Raw genomic sequence first — 20,934 nt, forward strand, 5'->3', positions numbered from 1 at the left:
CTCACTTACTCGTCTACTCATTCACTCACTCATTCTACTGACTGACCCACTCACTCAAATGTTTGCAGCAAATAGTTGCCCGTGGAGATGGTAGAGTGCGGTATTTATTTACCACTGGAACAGTTTGCGCCGAGAGATATGTTAGTCTGTGGCCTCGCCAATATTGACACATGGGTATCTACACACAGCACACAGCGGTAAACTGGAGAAGATAAACATCCAATAACCAGTTTCGAACTGATAGGGAACAAATACATTTCCGGATCACGAAACAATTCCTTTCACTTAAATACCGTCCGGGACACCTGCTGTTCGGATAAACGGAGCTCTATTCATGGGCGGATCCAGCCTTCTGAAAAAGGAGGGGTTGCACTTTTGTCATTTTTTTAGTGTGTGTGTGTGTGTAGGAGGGGGGGGGGGGGGTGTTGATTGAGAATCAGGACATGACTTCATGTTAACTTTATCATGGGCGGATCCAGCCTTTTGAGAGGCACAACCCCACAACCCCACAACCCCATCCTGGATCCGCCACTGTCTACTGTTTTGAAAGCCAAATTTATCACGCCTCATATATCATAACACTGAATCCATCAGTGACTTACTAAACTTGAATATTGAGTGACTCAAATTCTCGCGCCTGTTTCCAGGTATTTCTACTTTAGATACGGGTGGTTGGGCAGCTTTGTCGTTAAAGCGTCTTTTCGTCACGCCGGAGATACGGGTCGATTCACCAACACCTTAAGTGTGGACCATTTCTGGTGTTCCCAAACGTGATATTGTTGGGACATTGCTAAAGACGGCGTAAAATCATACTACTCACTTACTATGTTAAATACTCATAGCATCAATCACCGGTTTGTCTGGTTCAGACGGTTTCGCATATCGGAGTTAGCAAACTAAAACATAAATAGGTGGCAAAGAGTACTTGTGAAAGATACTAGTTCTCTCGTCAGTAAACGCGCAGCTGGCGCCATCCAAGTATAATTACTGGCCTTGAGATAAGCTGCGGTCGAATACATTTGACACAGAGTAATCTAATAAACGTGCCTATTGTAATGGGCAGTTGATTGCAGTTGAGATAAAGTATCTTGACAGCATTTAAACAACCAACAAAGACAACAGGCTTTATTTCTTTTAAATTAAGTTTTAACATCTTTACGGACCCGGCGACCACGTTTACCGAGGTCTCATGGCAGCCTGGATCACGGAGCATCGTCGCGGAGATTTAGCGTTAGAATCCTCAAGAGACCTCGAAATATATGACCGCTTTTGAAAACTAGGTTGTGACATGCCCGATGTTTATCAACTGTTATGTTGGTGTGAGCACAGGTAAACATGACAAGCGGGAAACAACTCACTCCATAACTGCGTCCATGTACAGGTAAATCACCCATACAAGGTAGTTATTTCAATAAACCCCGCGAGTTGTTTGGCCTGGAAGAGTTTATTTAAATAATTACTGCATGAGGACCATTCGGAAGGAACATTTTAACGATTTTACGGAAGTAAAACAACCTTCCGTTTACTGATGACACAAGTTTGCATTGTGTCAAGGCCTGCAAAATAGGACTGGGTGTTGCCGAAATTTTCGTATTCGTTGGTTTCACATTAATTTCAGACAACAGTGCGCATGCGCAGAGCGTGTAAAAATATCTACTGGCCAACTTCCGCTTTGGTCGTACGTTTACCGATTGTGTAAACACACGCTAAAGAAAACGAAAAATCAAACCAAATACATAGTTTTATGTCTATTACAACTTATTTTTATACCTGTATGTACAAAAGACCGGGAGTAGAGAAATAAATAGCTTGATTTATGTCAATAAGTTCTTGTATAAACACATCTCGCCACCACCGTTCTTCCCGCACATCCCCTTCTCACAACTATCAAAACACACATTTCTGATGCAGCTGCAACCAAAATAGCACATCAATACCTGCAAAGCATATGTAAATTGATATATTTAGTCAACTATGAACAGTTGTCACTCGTAAATAATTATTATTTAATCACTTTGTTTTGAGTGTATTTACACTATCGGTACGCGTACGTCCAATGAGTGAGTGAGTGAGTTTAGTTTTACGTCGCACTTAGCAATATTCCAGCTATATGGCGACGGTCTGTAAATAATCGAGTCTGGACCAGACAATCCAGTGATCAACAACATGAGCATCGATCTGCGCAATTGGGAACCGATGACATGTGTCAACCAAGTCAGCTAGTCTGACCACCCGATCCCGTTAGTCGCCTCTTACGACAAGCATAGTCACCTGTTATGGCAAGCATGGGTTGCTGAAGGCCTATTCTACCCCGGGACCTTCACGGGTCGCGTACGTCCAAACCGGAATTGACCAGTAGATATTTTTACACGCTCTGCGCATACGCACAGCGAGTCTGAAATTAATGTGAAACCAACGAATTGCGATGTATTGTGATATGTGTTGGCACACTGCAGTATGTATTGCAATGCATTGTGAAAGTGTGGCACATGTCGTTTTAGGTAATGAAAATATCGTTTCCTTTCTTTGGAAACAATGCCACTGGACACTGTCAGGCCTTGGGTGTGGTTGTACCAGAGATCAATTAAAACTGTATGCAAATTAAAGACTTCGCTCTAAAGTTTGGAAGTCCAGAAAAAGCGTCTGCAGCGTCGTCCGCCATTTTCGTTTATTTATCCCAACAATGATAACCATTAAAAGTGTCACGGAAATTGCCGATCGTATTGGACGAACGGGTACTTGAAAAGTGTACCGCAATATATCGTGTAGTGAAGTTCAAATTGCAATATACCGAATAAAAAAACAGTTTTATCGCACATTCCCAACTGCTAAGCTGACAACAGAAATGTTGATAAGGTTGCGGGTACAGCAACGTGCAGTAAAACTGGACAATGTACTTTGACGATGTGTCGCAGTCCAGCTGTGAACGGGTACGCCGTAAGGATGGGAAAGCCACCATAACACGGTGCGCCTAGCGGCCGCAAGTGTTCTATAATCCCCAGGGAGTTGAAATTGATAATGCGATGTGCCTTTTATACTGACATCTAATGACTGAAGAAAAAACACCATCTCCCTGACCTTATAGTTGCATGTATATGTGCGCTGTATTAACATCCTGTAATACAAATATTGATAAATATTTATGTATGACATAATAATTTCAGGTTGATTTTGTTGACTAGGAGTAAACTAGGTGAAGTCCTTTACTACGTCTGCACAGAGACTGTCGTTTGTGGAGAAGCTGACAAGCTTCATCATGTAGAGAGTGGAACAGAGCAGCAACCCATCCGACTCCTTCGCCTGGATGAAGTCGGCTTGTCTCAAATGTGAAACTGGGGGCTTCGTTTTTGCTGCTCAAGACCAGTCACTTCCCACTCGCAATCGGTTCAATGTGATTCTAAATGAAAATATTTCCATGAAATGTCGATTATTGAATTTACAGAGACTGTCCAACATCTTGCCTGTGGATGCCCTTCCTTGGCACAAACAACATATCTTAACCGACATGATGGCATGACTCGCTGCTTTCACTACCATCTGCGACCTGTGGGTTTGACTCCGAGGTCCATCCATGGTACGACCCTGAACATGTTTATGGCGTCATGGAAAACGATGCTTTGAAACTTCTATGAACTACAGCCTCAGAAGAATTCCAGGCAACAAGCCCAATCTGACCCTCTTTGATAAAGCCAATGAATTTGTCTGTATCATTGAATTTTCTGTATGTAATTGTCATGATTCAGAAAAAAGCATTCTTTATATGCGGACCTCGCCTTTGAAATGTCTCGCCTGCATCCCATGTACACTGTCGTCAGGCTCCACTTGGTGCCCTTGGTTTGGTACCTCCTGATCTCTTGGCGCAGATCATGAGAGTGCCCTGGTTCTCCATCTAGAGCACAGACCTTCTGACATTGAGTTATCATGAAGGAGGTTGTGTTTTTGAGAGGCCTTCATATTCTCCAGGAAGTTCTTGTGAGTTCGACTATGTAGAGCTGCAACATATGTCATATTTGGGATTTCACTTTCTCAGTAAAGTACAAATTCTAGTACTTTTTTAGGTTGAGTCCCATCCGGGATTCGAACCCTCACCTTCAGAGTCAGGCACCTAATCGCCAGCACACAAAGTCAGCCGCCTAACCCGCTCAACCACCGCTACTTCCACCTGTTAGTGCATTGCTCTGTAGGTGCGGGGTCGAATGCATTGTGTTGTATTTGACAACTTTCTAAATGGCATCGTGATTATGTAAATCTGGTCTGATGTTTTCATTAAATTCTGAAATAAATGTTTGACGATGAACAGACTTGGAGTTAGCATGTCTTTCGTAGGTATCAGTTTGACCCAAGCATGAAATAGTTGATGGTCAAAATCACGTTTCAACTGACGTGCAGAAACCACCATAAAGAACTGGTAGTTGTGACTGGTGATCGATAAGCCAATCATCCGTGATTGTGTTTACATTAAGTTTTAATCGATCGCATGCAGTGGAAGTGTAAGGGTCGGCAAAGCAGGCGTGTGTGTACAGAAGTGTCCGTCCTTGTCATGATGTATTATACCGTGAAGCATTTCGAGTCAGGGGTCATCTCAAAAATATATTTGTTTAATATTTAATCCTACCAAAGATACAAGGGTCTGTGGTCCCAGTTGCACAGATCGATACATTATCACGTTGATCAGTGGCTTGTCTGGTCCAGCGTCGAGTATTTACAGGTCTCTGCCAAATAGCTGGAATATTGCTGGGTGCGGCGTAAAGCAAGTGGGTCCTCTTAAAGGACAATAGTGTCTCATGAGATATTTCTGGTTTGCATCGATTTCATATACACCTAGCTGTCCTACGGGTCAAACAACGGCGGTTGAACAACCTATTAGTTAAAGCGTTCGCTCGTTACACGGAACACGCGGGTTCGATTCCTGAGATACTGCTAAAGGTGGCGTAAAACTAAACTCACTTATCCTTTATGGCAAGGGACGGCTTCGACACTCGTCTGCAATTTGAGTGCATGGTAACACGTCCTGTATTTGGGATTACATATTTTCAGTACAATACAGTTCTACAGTGAATAGTGTGTGATTTTGTGACACATGACTTGGCTGGTCGTTTACTTGCTAACAAGGATACGTTGGGCGGTGCAGAGAGAAGTGGGCGATGACAGCAATGAGCAAACTCGTTTACTTTGTGAAAGGTAAACCAGATGTTGGGTAGTGCACGTGCAGTACATGACGATGGACGTGATTCCACAAATGGCTGTATATGCCTTTCTCATGTGACTTTCGCGCTTCACTTATCGAACTACACTTGAAGAACCAGGAGCACCTTAGCTCACCCAGGTATCCCTGGGTAACTTGCCTCACACCCAAACGTTCCACTAAAAAAATGAAGTAAATAGTGTTTTAATGAGATTATGTTTTGTCAACTTCAGGACAGAATATGTTTATAGATAAATCGGAATTCTCCAGTCTTCCCGTTTTGCTGACTTCGCTGGCGGAAACCATTTAACACTCTCCGAAAACCTCGAGCCTGGTGGCTGCTGGAGCCGGAAATGACGTAATGATTGACCCATCCAACCTTCTTGTTTCCACCATGCTGCAAAGTGATCATAAGGATGAAACACCCTGATTCTGATCTGTCTCCTATAAGCATCAACATTAACTACAGATCGTGAGTTTCACACCGGTTCATACGGTATCACAATGAAAAGTTAAGCGCCAACCTGTTCCAAAACTAAGATATCAAGGTGCTGAAGAGTTAGGCTAAAATAGCTGGGAAGACCAGTCCGTATAGAGAAAGTTCGTCTGGTGACTGATGAAGGGAGATCATAATCATTTGTATTTACAATGAAAGAAAACACTTTTAAAGATTCTGTGGCACTGCTTTTTAGAACAAAATAACTATTCCCATCCTGCTTATACAACAGTATTAAACCTAGGTTTCACTTGTCAGTCATATAACTATATCAGTCATCTCTGATTTTCACTTTCCAAAAGAAGGAAACCTTTTTGAGGAAAAAATGCATGTTTTCCAAAAACGCATACATCCTGTGCAAAAGTATAAGATGATTTCCATAATGGTTTTGTATTTACACTTAAAAAATCAATTTATTAAATTATGAAAGATTTCCAATGAGTCAGCCTATTTTGGCAAAACATACTGGGTGGCGCTTAACCTTTCACTCAAAGGCACAGCAGGAGTCCACATGGACTGTAGTTGTCGCTCAGCGCCGCATCTAGCTATGCTCCATCTATGTCTGTAATTATCTCCTGTCTAGACCGGACAATTCAGTGATCTCTGCAGTTTGAATACTATTGCTTGTCAAACAAGTTGGCCAGTCTGACCACCTGATCCGGTTAGTCATCTTTTACGACAAATGTGGTTGCAGAAGACCAGTTCTACCCCGAACCTTCACGGGTATCCCGTTATATATCATGAACGGACAGCGTTTAATGTGTCCCTACGAGTGTGAGGTGGTAGAAGTTCCACAATTGTGAAGGTTCTGACGTCTACCGCATTGGTGAAACACACCAGCACCGACACGGGCTGACAAGCTCAGGCAAATCATGATTCGAACCCACAATCACTGGTTTCATGTCTTGCCCAAGGGAGACAACTCCTATCTCTGGTAAGATCTTGCAAAGTGCCAGAAGCCCGTTTTAGGTCAACAAATTAAATAACTCGTCGGATGGTTACAACTTCTGGATGGTTGCATTTGTTTGTGGCTATATGTAATGTACTCACCACAAGAGGCGTGGGGTTGCCTAGTCGTTAAAGTGTTCGCCTTTCGCACGGAAGACCAGGTTCAATTCCCAACATGAAAACACTGAAGCACATTTCTAGTGTGAACCGCCGCAATACAGCTGGAATATTGCTAAAAGCGGCGTATACGTAAACTCACTCACTCACTGATTCAGCGACCGTCGCCCTCCAACCCTACCATAACACAGTGAATTGTTGGGTTCGATTTATGAAGTAGAATGCCAGGACTGGGCTCGAACCCGTCTCCTCGTCGTGACAATCGAGAGCTTTAACCACTAGGCTACTCCACCGTCCCTGACATTTGCTGAACAATACTGAGGGCGATTTTCTTTGATACCGTTACCAACATCAGATGTTTAGCACTTTTCCAGCAATATCAAGATGTGGACACCAGAAATGGCTTCACACAATGTACCCATGTGGGGAATCGAACCCGGCTCTACGGCGTGACGAGCGGACGGTTTAACCATAGGGCTACCCCAGTCCCTGACGCAGGTTGATACTGAGAGCATATGCCATAATACTTTTACAATAACAAGGACTGGAATTGTGATGTTGAATGAATACAGCAGAACCCTACCCATCCCTGACGTCATAGATCTTGTTCTTGTAAGCCACTAGCGCTGATACAGAGGGAAAGCTGGCCGTTATCAGTTCTTCCTTCTTCTCGTCAATGTCATATCGGTAGAGGTTTGTGCCTATGTTGTAGATCAACTCGTTCTCTGAAACAAACCAACATATATGTCGGTAGAGGCTGGAGCCTGTGTTGTATATCAACTCGTTCTCTGAAACAAACCAACATATATGTCGGTAGAGGCTGGTGCCTGTGTTGTATATCAACTCGTTCTCTGAAACAAACCAACATACATGTCGGTAGAGGCTGGAGCCTGTGTTGTATATCAGTTCATTCTCTGAAACAAACCAACATATATGTCGGTAGAGGCTGGAACCTGTGTTGTAGATCAGCTCGTTCTCTGAAACAAACTAATGTTAAAGGCAGCACTCACTCACACTCACTCGCACTTACATGCACACTCACTCACATATGCGCTCACATTCTCATATACTCACATGCACAAAACACACCTACATTCACACTCATACTCACATTCACACTCACTAACACTTACACACACACACACTCACGCACACTCACACTTACCCTCTCATACACACTCACACCTACACTCACTCACACTCACAATCTCATTCATCTTCACTGGCACTCACACTCATACTCACACTCACGTTCACAATCTCATTCAGTTTCACTCGCACTCACATTCGTATTCACACTGACACAATCACACTCACGCGCTCGCCGTCTATTTTACGCTCTAACGCACACACACTCACACATATACTCACATTCACACACATGCTCACACTAACTCACGCTCACACACACACACTCTCACACATACACTGACATTCACACACATGCTCACACTAACTCACTCTCACTCACGCTCACACACACACACTCACACATACACTTACATTCACACACATGCTCACACTAACTCACTCTCACTCACACACACACTCTCTCACACATACACTTACATTCACACACATACTCACACTAACTCACTCTCACTCACGTTCACACACACACAGTCTCACACACATACACTTACATTCACACACATACTCACACTAACTCACGCTCACACACACACTCTTTCACACACACATTCACACACAAGCTCACACTAACTCACTCTCACTCACGCTCACACACACACTCTCTCACACATACACTTACATTCACACTAACTCACACTAACTCACTCTCACTCACACACACACACTCACACATACACTTACATTCACACACATACTCACACTAACTTACTCTCACTCACGCTCACACACACACACTCACACATACACGTACATTCACACACATGCTCACACTAACTCACTCTCACTCACGCTCACACACACACACTCACACATACACTTACATTCACACACATGCTCACACTAACTCACTCTCACTCACGCTCACACATACACACACTCTCTCACACATACACTTACATTCACACACATACTCACACTAACTCACTCTCACACACACACTCACACATACACTTACATTCACACACATACTCACACTAACTCACTCTCACTCACGCTCACACACACACACTCACACATACACGTACATTCACACACATACTCACACTAACTCACTCTCACTCACACACACACTCACACATGCACTTACATTCACACACATACTCACACTAACTTACTCTCACTCACGCTCACACACACACACTCACACATACACTTACATTCACACACATGCTCACACTAACTCACTCTCACTCACGCTCACACACACACTCTCTTACACATACACTTACATTCACACACATACTCACACTAACTCACTCTCACTAACGCTTTAACCCACACTCACGCTCACATACACACTCTCTCTCTCTCACACACACACACGCACTCTCACACACACCAGAATCTTATTCACATTGACGTTCACTTTCACTCACTCACATTCACACTCATTCACTCGCACTTTCACTCACACTCATGCTTACACTTACATTTGGTCACACTCACAATACACAATATGGGTCTCCCTCACTTACCGTCTACGTTAACAGCCAGGTGTTCGGGTGCACCGCTGGTTCTGATAGAAAACACATTTACTGGCTTTTCAGTTGGGTTGAAACCGAACACAGCAGGCTGTCCAGAGCTCGTCAGGTAGTACAGGTTTCTGAAAAAGGTCATAGGTCACCCACATTAGTAGAGAGTGTAGTCCTGAACCAAGAAGGATTTCAGAAGGGGGTCACAGTAGCGTCTACTAGGTCACACCTCGACAAAGTAGAATGCTGTTCATGATATCACCCACCAGTCTCTATAATGACTCGGGTATTACAGTTGTCTAGTTGGCTGCTTGCTTGCTTTGTACTTTAAGCCGCACTCAATATCCCAGCTGTATGGCGACGTCTTTAAATAATCAAGAGAGTGACCGGACCAACATCAGAGGTGTCGATCTACGCAAATGAGATACGGTGAGAAAAATGTGTTCGTCCGTTCCTTCATTCTTAATGTTGATGGTTAGGCCCAGGCGCGATAAATAAACAATAAACTGGAAGAATATCAATGCACGTACTTGTCGGTTGGGTTGTAGCGGATATCCCTGATGTTGCCAGGCGCTGTGACCATCAGGTGAGTGCCTGTTCCGACAGGGTCTACGAAATACACCTTGTTGGCGGACACGAGGAATAAGTCCTCGCCCATTGCTAGATCGTTGTTTACCACACCTGTATATACATCAAGCAATAACGATTAAAAGTCACTCCCCCTACATCAGGTATACAACACCCCACTCTACCTGGATCAGCTATACAACACCTCACCCTACCTGGATCAGTTATGCAACACCCCACTCTACCTGGATCAGTTATACAACACCCCACTCTACCTGGATCAGTTGTACAACACCCCACTCTACCTGCATCAGTTATTCAACACCCCACTCTACCTGGATCAGTTATACAACATTTAACCGTACTAGATCAGTTATACAACACCCCACTCTACCTGGATCAGTTATACAACATTTAACCGTTCTAGATCAGTTATACAACACCTCACCCTACCCAGAACAGTTATACAACATTTAACCGTACTAGATCAGCTATACAACGCCCCACCCTGCCTACATCAGCTATTTATCAACCTATGAGCTCCTTAATGAGCATTTCAACGGGTTTGATAATTATCATATCACATGGCTTCGCTTTCACAAAAGCCCACATTAGAGGTACGAGGGATTACAATTGTATTGTGTACCCAGAATCCAGGGATTACAATTGTATTGTGTACCCTGATACCAAGAATTACAATTGTATTGTGAACCCTCGTAAGAGGGATTACAAAATTGTAAACCCTCACTGTAAAATGAAACAAAACTAACGCTCAGAATTTTATTGCCATTGTTTCAATTACAATTGAAGGTAAGAGTGACACAGCGGCCTTCAGTTTCACGATCCTTTTGAGCTGAGTGTTTTACTTTTTGGCTGTCTCCATTCTTCTCAATTCTTTCATTTTGACAGTTCTCCTCCACCTTCCGGGATTTAGCCTAAAAAAGACTGCTCACAGCCGCTCTCTGATCGTCATATGTTCGTTTGTATAGACGAACAGCTTCACTCCTGTGACCTGAAAAAAAATGATGAAATAATAAAACATGAACAGTGTTTTTCTTTTTGCCTGTTTATACTAGGATGCAAACTGGCCTACATATTATTACTTTCAAATGAAACTGCAAATATCAACATCTGAAAATGTAGTTTCAAATGTACACTGATGCTTGATATAAAAAAAAACAACATCAAAATACCAACCTGTCTGTTGGTGCTTTGGTACAATCGTGTGGCGGCAGTTGCCCTAAATAAGAGAACGGTTGCTTTTCTTCCCACTCATACCGGCTGCTCCTGACTGTATCTTGGAGCCTGTTGTGACCAACCGGAATCCTGTGAAACCATCATTTTCTTTGGGTTTTTTTTCAGTGGAGTTAGACAGAATGCATCCTTCCCTTCTAAGGTTCTTGGGCTGAAAACGTGTGGAAAATAAATTATAACATACTTGATCAATAAAATTTAATTGCAAAATCGACTGTCGTCAAAACGTTGCATGACAAAACGCAATTGAAAATCACAACAAAGATTTGTACTTCTCGTATATGCGGGCATCGTATCTAACTGGTTCGTCAGTATTCTCATAGACCCGTACTTCTTTCCCCTTTAATTTCCTCTGCTTCAGTCCACCACACGTCTTCAACTTAGAGCAGGAAACGTCTACCGCTACCGTCAGTATGGGGGACCTATTATCTGAGGGTTGCTAACCATTCGCAAACATCGATGTTCTTTTCCACTTCTTAGCGCAAAGTGTAGCCCTGTAAAATCTAAAATTGTTACATGTAAGTTCAACACAACATTCCATAAAACCGATATAAAATATTTCATGCGATGTTTTGATGAATTAAACTAGCAAACTATGGGTATGTCGGGAACTAATTACTTAAAACTGACAAAATTGGTAAAGAGTTAGGTACAAACCAAATGCGGGTACACTGCGAGTGATATATTATTTAGTGTTTGAAAACTGTGTATAAATTGTCAATTCAATACCAGTAAACTTGTACTCACCTGTAAGGTATAGTACCGTATCGAGAAGCTTCTGGGGAGTATCGTCACCGAGAATATTTAGGTCCCATAAGATGCTTTCCTCTTCGAATGAGATAACTTCTGTTGATTTCCGAGTATTTGACCCCAGTCCCATAGCAGACCTCTCTTTCACTGCAGCGTCAAGAGCATTAGGGGCGTCCTTAAATTCGTCGTCTTCAAATAGTTTGAAGGATGAGCCATTCGTCTTAAGAACAGATGCAAACGCAGCGAACAATGATCCATACAGCGTAGTTGATGCCTCGCTGGCAGACATCTCTGGTAAATTCCCTTTCAAACAACTCTCTGATAAAGCAATGTTTTCGTCCATGTATCTTTGTCGTCTTTCCTCCTGCCATCTTGTAAGAATGCCGAGTGCCCAGTTGTTTTTCATGTTCGTTCGTTTGGACACAGAACTTTGTATCTTAGCTGATAGTTCTTGTTCGCATAAAGGTTCTCCAAACCGAAAGTTGAAATCGCCGTTGTCATTAGTCTTACCAAAATTTTCGGAATACGTTTTAAAAGAATTCTGTGTGAGAAATAGCTCTCTTTCGCTGTCTGACCTGTCTGTCATGTCGTATCCTTCACGACCGGAAGGCGAATGAAATGTTGTGCATCACAGGCGCCCACCGCGGGTCCGAAAATTGAAAAACTATTCAACCCCCTGTATAACTTACAAAGGTGCATCACCAAATCACGGCGACGTGATCGAAAAGCGTCACCGAATATATCGTATTTTAAAAGTCGCACCAGAATCGAAAGCTTCTGTCCACATTTCCCATGTGTGTGGGAGGCATATACACAGGCCTTTCTGTGGGGATGCACTTGTTGCTTTTCATTAAATCTCCAAAGACCGAGTTGCTGTGCCGGAAGAATACAAAACTATGTCGTCAACGACGGGCTTTACGACCTCCGGCAATCTGATTGGTTATTTAATGCAAACTACAACTTCACGTGGGTGAAAAACTGGAGTGTGTTTTGTGCACGAAAGTGTTGCTACGAATCAAATGACATGCATTGCTTATTTATTATAAAATACCATATGTCACTTGACGGTTGATAAGTTGGAGAATCCACTCATCCTCGGGCATGGTAGGGCTATGCGTCCTCGAATTTTCACCTCTGATCAGGGTACGTGTCCTCGGATTTTCACCTCTGATCAGGGTTCACAATCCCTACCACACCCTCGGACTCGTGGTTTCTCCTATACATAGCGCCTCGCCCCTGCTTAGATCGGTTATGCAACACCTCGCCTTACCTACAGCGCATACAAATTCCACATCCGTTCCGTTCGTGCTGCAGTCTTTCAGGAACACCCAGGTGGCAAATACGAGACGTTCCATGAACGGATCAAAGACAACTGCCTTGATTCCAGAGGCGACGGTTTGTTGACGTACACCGTTTCTGTTGTACAGGGCAAGGTCATTTCCAATCACAGCTAATGTACAGCTAAGTTGGGGTTCGTCTGTAAAAGAAACATGTCCTTCATGGATTCCGTATGGAAAATAGAAACTTTTGTTTGTTTATTTTTTATTTATTTTTTTTATTTTATTTATTTATTTTTATTTTTATTTTTATTTATTTATTTATTTATTTATTTATTTATTTTTTTTTTTATTTTTTTTTTTGGGGGGGGGGTTTAGTGCTTTTTATCTTCATTTTATAAAAGGCAACTTTTTCCTTAATTATTACTCTAAATTTTCATACTTGAAAACACCAATTTCAACAATGCAATTTGTGTGGTAGCCAGTGATTGCTTTTCTCCATTATGAATTAAGAAAACCAATTTTCAAGTATTTGAATGACGATTTACTTGTTTCAATAAAACTTCGGTATAAAACCACGTTGAATCTCAACCACCAAGCGATTTCCCATATCGGTATGACATGGTGTCCCCGCCGTGATATTGCTGGAATATTGCTAGAAGCGGCGTAAAACTAAACTCACTCACTCACTCCACCACTCACAGGTGATGTTTGTATGAGTAAGGTCAGTTTACATTGCCTTATTTGGAAAACACAATCCCAATCCACAACTGTATTTTGGGGGTTTTGTTTTCTTTCGTTTTGTTTTCTTTTTTTTTGCTTTTTTTTTTGGCCCTGTACCAATTCTTTTTTCAAAGGTTGGGGGTGTTCAGTTAAATATCCTTTGGCGAATATTCCTTTTCACTTATAGACCTTAGCTTGAGAAACCCTATCTTTTGTCACTTGTAACGATTTTTCAGATCACTTTTTGAGATCACGAATTATTATAATTGAAATACCTTTACTCAGAGTTCAAACAATATCGTCATAAATGTGACGTCATTAAACAAATGACGTTAAGACAGTGGTAGCAACAATAGGACGCCAATATTTACAGCACAGAACATTAGTTAACATGTTTTAACCATAGCACTTTATTTGTTTCAGATTACCTAAAGTACAATTGCTAAAGTAAAATTCCTCGGTGTAGCATTTCCTGGAACAACATAAATATATGTCGTGCCAAGGTTTAAAGTACTTATTTGCTCTTAATTGACTATGTAGGAAGCACTCTCAAGAGTAGTATAGAGCGGGTCTTGAGACACCAATTTAGGTTGATCCGATAATGTGTGCACAAGAATGCATAACTATATTAATATGGGCAGCACGTCACAAGTCAGGAAAGGTCTGTAAAGGCTAAAATATTGATTTTTATTTATTTCACTTTAAACGGCTCAACTGATTAACTAAGTAAAAATTTAGTTAATATTTCCATAATTTCACTGCTTCAAATGCACCATTATGCTGCCATATTAATGAGTAGTAATGGTTAAAAGTATATTTCCATTTCATATTCTTGACTGCTGCATTTCATTTTTGATGTGGTGCTCATTTTATGTACGTCAACCTAAATGGGAAGGGGGATAATTTCATATAGGGTTGTCAGAATGACCATGTGGTTTGTGGCAAGCACATGTGGACCCAGACATGATGCATTCGAAGTCTACAGTAATGGTAAGCCACATATTATTCATTTATTAGACATGTTCATTGGTGAAATGTGTTCTAAAGGCATCATCTTAACTTGTACAAAACATAATAATAACATTTTTCATAATTTAGGTTTTATTGCTGTTTTGGACTTGACTTATTGAAACTAGCTGTGACTTCAAAATTTGTTCACAAGTGTTATTTTGGCCTAATGTTGGTGTTAAAGATGTTTGAAATATTAAGCTTGCTATTTATGCAATGTAGTTAAGTTACTGGTTTTGCTCACTTTATTTATGAAAGTGTTCAACATTTTGTGCTGTAATCTGCATTGTCCTAGATATATGATATGATGCCAAGATGCTGTAGCTGTGTGACTTGAGGGAAGGAACATAATAGCCGTATACTGAATTATGTTCTTTTTGTTTTGTTACAGTCAATCAAATGTTGAAACGTAGACTCATGATAAAGAATAAACGAAGAACAAGAATACTATTTTGTTATCAACAAAGTCAGTGAAAGGTGGTTGTTTTAATGCAGTCTGTCAACAAGGTCAGTGAAAGGTGGTTGTTTTAATGTAGTCTATCAACAAAGTCAGTGAAAGGTGGTTGTTTTAATGCAGTCTATCAACAAAGTCAGTGAAAGGTGGTTGTTTTAATGCAGTCTATCAACAAGGTCAGTGAAAGGTGGTTGTTTTAATGCAGTCTATCAACACGGTCAGTGAAAGGTGGTTGTTTTAATGCAGTCTATCAACAAAGTCAGTGAAAGGTTGTTGTTTTAATGCAGTCTATCAACAAAGTCAGTGAAAGGTGGTTGTTTTAATGCAGTCTATCAACAAAGTCAGTGAAAGGTGGTTGCTTTAATGCAGTCTATCAACAAGGTCAGTGAAAATTGGTTGCTTTAATGCAGTCTATCAACAAAGTCAGTGAAAGGTGGTTGTTTTAATGCAGTCTATCAACAAAGTCAGTGAAAGGTTGTTGTTTTAATGCAGTCTATCAACAAAGTCAGTGAACGGTTGTTGTTTTAATGCAGTCTATCAACAAAGTCAGTGAAAGGTTGTTGTTTTAATGCAGTCTATCAACAAAGTCAGTGAAAGGTGGTTGTTTTAATGCAGTCTATCAACAAAGTCAGTGAAAGGTGGTTGTTTTAATGCAGTCTATCAACAAAGTCAGTGAAAGGTGGTTGTTTTAATGCAGTCGTGCAGTCTTGTAGAAAACTCTTCAGTAAGCGAGAAACCAAAAGCAAAGTATCGTGAACAGAGCTGTGCATTGCGAGCTGGCCGCATTTCAGAGCATGAAAATGGCGGAACTGTTGAACTTTGAAACTTCGCTAGACTATACAAAGCTTAAACATAAACTTTGAGCTACAGGATGAACAGCTTTCAACACTTAAGCATTTTTATAAAGGGAATGACCGTATTGCTGTTTTACCCTCGACATGTAGGATATTCTACGAGCCATGTTTGGAAATTCAGAGTTATCTTTCCTTGATAATAGCACTAGACTATTTTCATCTCCATCCCCCTTTGCGTTTAGACAGGGACCAGAAGTAAACATGGCCACGAGAGGAGTACGAGACGCCGTCCGGCTTGCCGGAATGACACGAGTTGTTACGAATGGAATAGCCAGCGCTCGACAGAGCGTGCGACCTGTTTTCATGAATACACCAACAGGGTGTGTGTGTTGGAAGTACATGTACCACAACAGGAGCGGGTTGTGTTGACACTGGGTTTATGAGATAGAGTGTCATGTAAAATGTAGTTGAAACATATTTCATTCAGAACGTGTCCTCTACAAGTATAGCACCACGAAAGTAATGTTTTAAATGTTATTTCATAGTAGCTTTTCCCTCCAAATATAGCGTGATAAGAAATCTGAGCTTATGTATCTAGTTTTAGTTTAACTATACAGCTAGATGTTTTAAGTAAGTGGTTCGAAATGCACTTAGATAGAAGCATATCTGGAGCACTGATTAAAACAACACCACGAAAGTCACGTCATTTGGAGAGAGACGAAAGCAATAGAAATGTAGAGTCTGGGAATCTGTTTATTGAAACAATTCTGTCGTGCCCTGGTCAGACAGAGAACAGATTTTAGAAATTTAGGGTGCCGTCATCGTTTCAAAATGCGTAAACGGTGTTAGCTCATATAACATAAAGATAGTTATACCTCAGTTCAAATTGGTACTCACAGAGATATCACATAAATATCAGTAACCAACCCAGCTACAGCTGAAGATAGACTGTAGATAGACTGTAGATAGACAGTAGATAGACTGTAGATAGACTGTATGTAGAGAGTCTGTAGATACGCTGTATATAGGGTTATATGACTGTAGATAGGCTGCAGATAGGTTGTATATAGGCTGTATATACGAGTAAGCTGTACAGGAACAGGCTGTATACCATAGTTCATATAGTACCATCAATGTGAATCAATGTTCAAAATCTTTTCCCATATTTACGATGTTCATCCTTCATTCGAAGCAGATATAAGCCAATGTCTGTCCATAACAATGTCAACATACCAGCCTATGTCGACACGCCTCACTTACCCGTGAAACTTCCCACTCATAAAGTGTGTGAGCGGTTACCATATTCCCTTTCACAAAATGTGTCAGCAGTTACCGTATTCCCTTTCACAAAATGTGTCATCATTTACCGTATTCCCTTTCATAAAGTGTGAGAGCAGTTATCGTATTCCCTTTGATAAAGTGTGTGAGCAGTTACCGTATTCCCTTTCATAAAGTGTGTGAGCAGTTACCGTATTCCCACTCATAAAATCTGTGAGCAGTTACCGTATTCCCATTCATAAAGTGTGCGAGCGGTTACCGCATTCCCTTTCACAAAATGTGTCAGCAGTTACCGCATTTGATATTTTAATGAAGATGTATTGTACATTTGACATTGGGAAAGGGAGTTGTTTCAGAGACGTCATGGGCATTCCCCTCATAAACCTTTGTCTTGTTGTATAGTAAATGTAACCGGTATTCAGTACATTTGAATGATGTAGGAATGTATGTCCGTTTAGATTGTACACATGGCACCTTTCAATACATAGATTACTGTTCTAATCACTTCATGAAATAAGAGTTTGGTTAGCAGGTCATATTTACTCGTGACAGATTTATGATGTATGAGCTCACCCGCACAGATGATGTTTTGAGTCAACTTAACATACTTTCAGAGCATCTCACAGTTACGCATGGATGACAGGAGGGTGGCGTTTGTGTAGAATGCAAACCTTGTAATGTAAGTCCATGTAACATATACTCACAATTTAAATGATTACCATATTTTTAGATGTATGGGTATGAATATGCAGTTCATGTCTGTGTAGGAGTGAGTGACTAGTTTTACGCCGCACTCCAAAATTTCCAACTCTGACAATCCAGTGATCAACAGCACTCTTTCAAAATTTATCTATAGGGTCAAGTCTAATCTCTGATACTCTCTTCATGTTGTTCACAGCACAACAGCGATGCCATGTGTATTTTAATTTGCTATGGCAAATACACACGGGTAAATAATCCTTGATGATCTTCACCGTTCGCGTACACAGGCAGCAGGCCAGAACATGCGTCACACAGGTAAGACGTCTTGAACTGAACTGTAAGCAGTCTCAAAGGACATTGGCACATGCGCAACACCCCACTACAGAAATCTGTTCAGGTAGGCATTGACGAGATGTCAGAACTCACATCTGTATGAATAGATGGGCGAAAGACTTGCTCTAGTAGATCTTCTCTCCGTATGTCCACATATTCCTAGCCTCTACCTTTCTACTGCTTCTATCATGTATATTTTAAACCACTTATTTAAAACATCTCACTGTCTAGTTAATTTAAAACTGGATACATTAGTGTACAATGCACCAAATCACTTATTTCTTATCACCCTATATTTGGAGGGAAAGAGCTATTATGAAATAACATTGAAATCTACAACAGCTAACAGCACCAATGCATAGCTCTATTCACGACACTTTGTTTTTGTTCTCTCGCTTAATGAAACGTTTTCTACAAGATTTCATGACTGCATAAAGACCCCCACCTTTCACTGACCTTTCCTGATCTGTGGGGCCCTGCCTATATTACCATAGTCATGCATTCTCATGCATACACTATCGGATCAACCAATTCAACAAAAACTGTTGTCTCAGGACCCTTCATGTACTACTTTCGTTGGGAAAAGCCCATTGTAAACCACGAGTCACCGTGTTCTTTAATCTGATTGGTTGAAAAACATTATGAAAATTGCAAGACGTTTTACTGCATACTGACACGTACAAATATCGCACACATCATTGTGTTGTTGCGTGGTCAGCGGTGGTGACGTCATTCAAATCATATTGACACAAATGAGCAGTTCCAGATGCTACAATGAGAACCAGCTGAAACGACCAGCTGATGACACTTCACTAATGTACCCGTACTCCAGGTCTGTAAGTGCAGATCGTAAACCCCATATACTAGTAGGCCTTTTGGTTTACTTTCGTTTACAATGTCGATATAAATCATGCTTTGGACTATTTCCGGGTGGTATTGAATATTTGAAGAATGGGAATGTCGTTTCCACATGAATTCCGTGTTTCAAATACAGAATAACACCCGGAAATTGGCCAACTCATGATGTTTAGCTCTTAAGTGGATAATGAAGCCGATTATTCTCCAACAACCCATGCTGGTTCTTAATGGTGACTCGGGTGGTCAGATTCGCTGGTTGGTGTAAGTCGTAATTCAACAGCACTATTTAAATTACATTTGTGACACCATTCCATTGTCCACGCGTTCCATTATTCTTCAGTGTAGCGATGTGTACCAGTTTCACTTATTAGACCTTGGTACTCTTTGAACTACATTTGGCTTATAAAATTACCACTGTGTTTCAGTAATGGAGTGCTACTGGGGCATGTTCCTCTTCATAATGAGCAAGAAATGTAACACTACGCGTACGTTCGATTGTTTATAGACAGATTTCAGCGTTGACCAATATGGTCGAGTGCCCACTCACCTGGCCTGCAGGTGTAGTCGATGCACGACTCGGAGGACTGCTGCCATACCATGGGACAGGGGCACCTGTTGATAGTGCGGTAGGTCGGGTAGCACTCATAGTACTGAGTACAGTCCGAGTCGTCAGACTGAGTGAACACACCATCTCCATTAGGGTCAGTGGCCCGGACACAATGACCCGCTGCAGGTATTCAGTTATTCAATTATTCCTTTATACATTTTTTTCAGCATAAGATAATTCAAAGATACTAGGGCTGGGACGGGTATTCGGGTCCGGGTCGGTCCGGCTGGTATCAAGTCCTATTCCTAGGAATCGCGTACCCGGGAAAGGAGAGCTCTATAATGACAAGCGCAGATAATACTTTTTTCATGACTGACGTCTTGTCCGATTAATTGAGTTTAGTTTACTAACGACTATCTGCGCTTGTGCAGTAAGTAGTCAAGTAATAATAACAGCCGTAGCGAAAGGTTCTTTAGCAAGGAGTGTTAGCAAGGGTTTGACTCTCTATGTTATTAAACAGCCTATCATAAGTTTTACTGTCTTGTTACCACCTTTTGAGGCTTTCTGTAATAATTTCTGTCAACACCTGATAGAATATTCACAAAGTTGACTGAATTTTGCGATTCCGATTTCAGGTATGTACATGTGGGTACTCGATTCTATTTTGTGCTACCAGTCCCAGCCCTACAGGGTACAAGGAATATACAATATTCTTGGTGGAAGTCTGTACTTAATGCATAATAAACATTACACAGGATTACGCAAGATGACAAATACATAGCATTTCACATCGAAAGTGACACACCACCAAACACTAATGAACAATGTGGAATGAGGCTGGATTATCTCCCTTGCATGGTGGAACCCCCGTGCGGAGTACATAATAAATGCTACGCAAGATTTCAAAATTTAGATTGTATGATACAATGCATAACATTTCTCACAGAGAATGGGAATAATGAACAGTGATGAGCCGTGAGGAATGAGATTTTATTATCTCCTTTCAAACAGGAGCTGGG

The 20,934-nt window shown here is 41.3% G+C and overlaps 1 protein-coding gene across 1 annotated transcript; it reads right to left on the reverse strand.

Moving 5' to 3' along the window:
* Nucleotides 1–5,373: 5,373 nt before the first annotated feature.
* LOC137260219 (uncharacterized) lies at nucleotides 5,374–17,555 on the reverse strand. The gene is made up of 6 exons (XM_067797914.1): nucleotides 17,458–17,555; nucleotides 13,212–13,418; nucleotides 9,901–10,051; nucleotides 9,374–9,501; nucleotides 7,330–7,471; nucleotides 5,374–5,582 (listed from the first exon to the last, which is right to left on the reverse strand). Exons 2-6 carry the CDS (start codon nucleotides 13,294–13,296, stop codon nucleotides 5,492–5,494), a joined length of 597 nt encoding a protein of 198 aa, XP_067654015.1. The 5' UTR covers nucleotides 13,297–13,418; nucleotides 17,458–17,555; the 3' UTR covers nucleotides 5,374–5,491.
* Nucleotides 17,556–20,934: the final 3,379 nt, after the last annotated feature.

This window comes from Haliotis asinina, chromosome 13 (assembly GCF_037392515.1).
Source record: "Haliotis asinina isolate JCU_RB_2024 chromosome 13, JCU_Hal_asi_v2, whole genome shotgun sequence".
NCBI classification, from domain to species: domain Eukaryota; kingdom Metazoa; phylum Mollusca; class Gastropoda; order Lepetellida; family Haliotidae; genus Haliotis; species Haliotis asinina.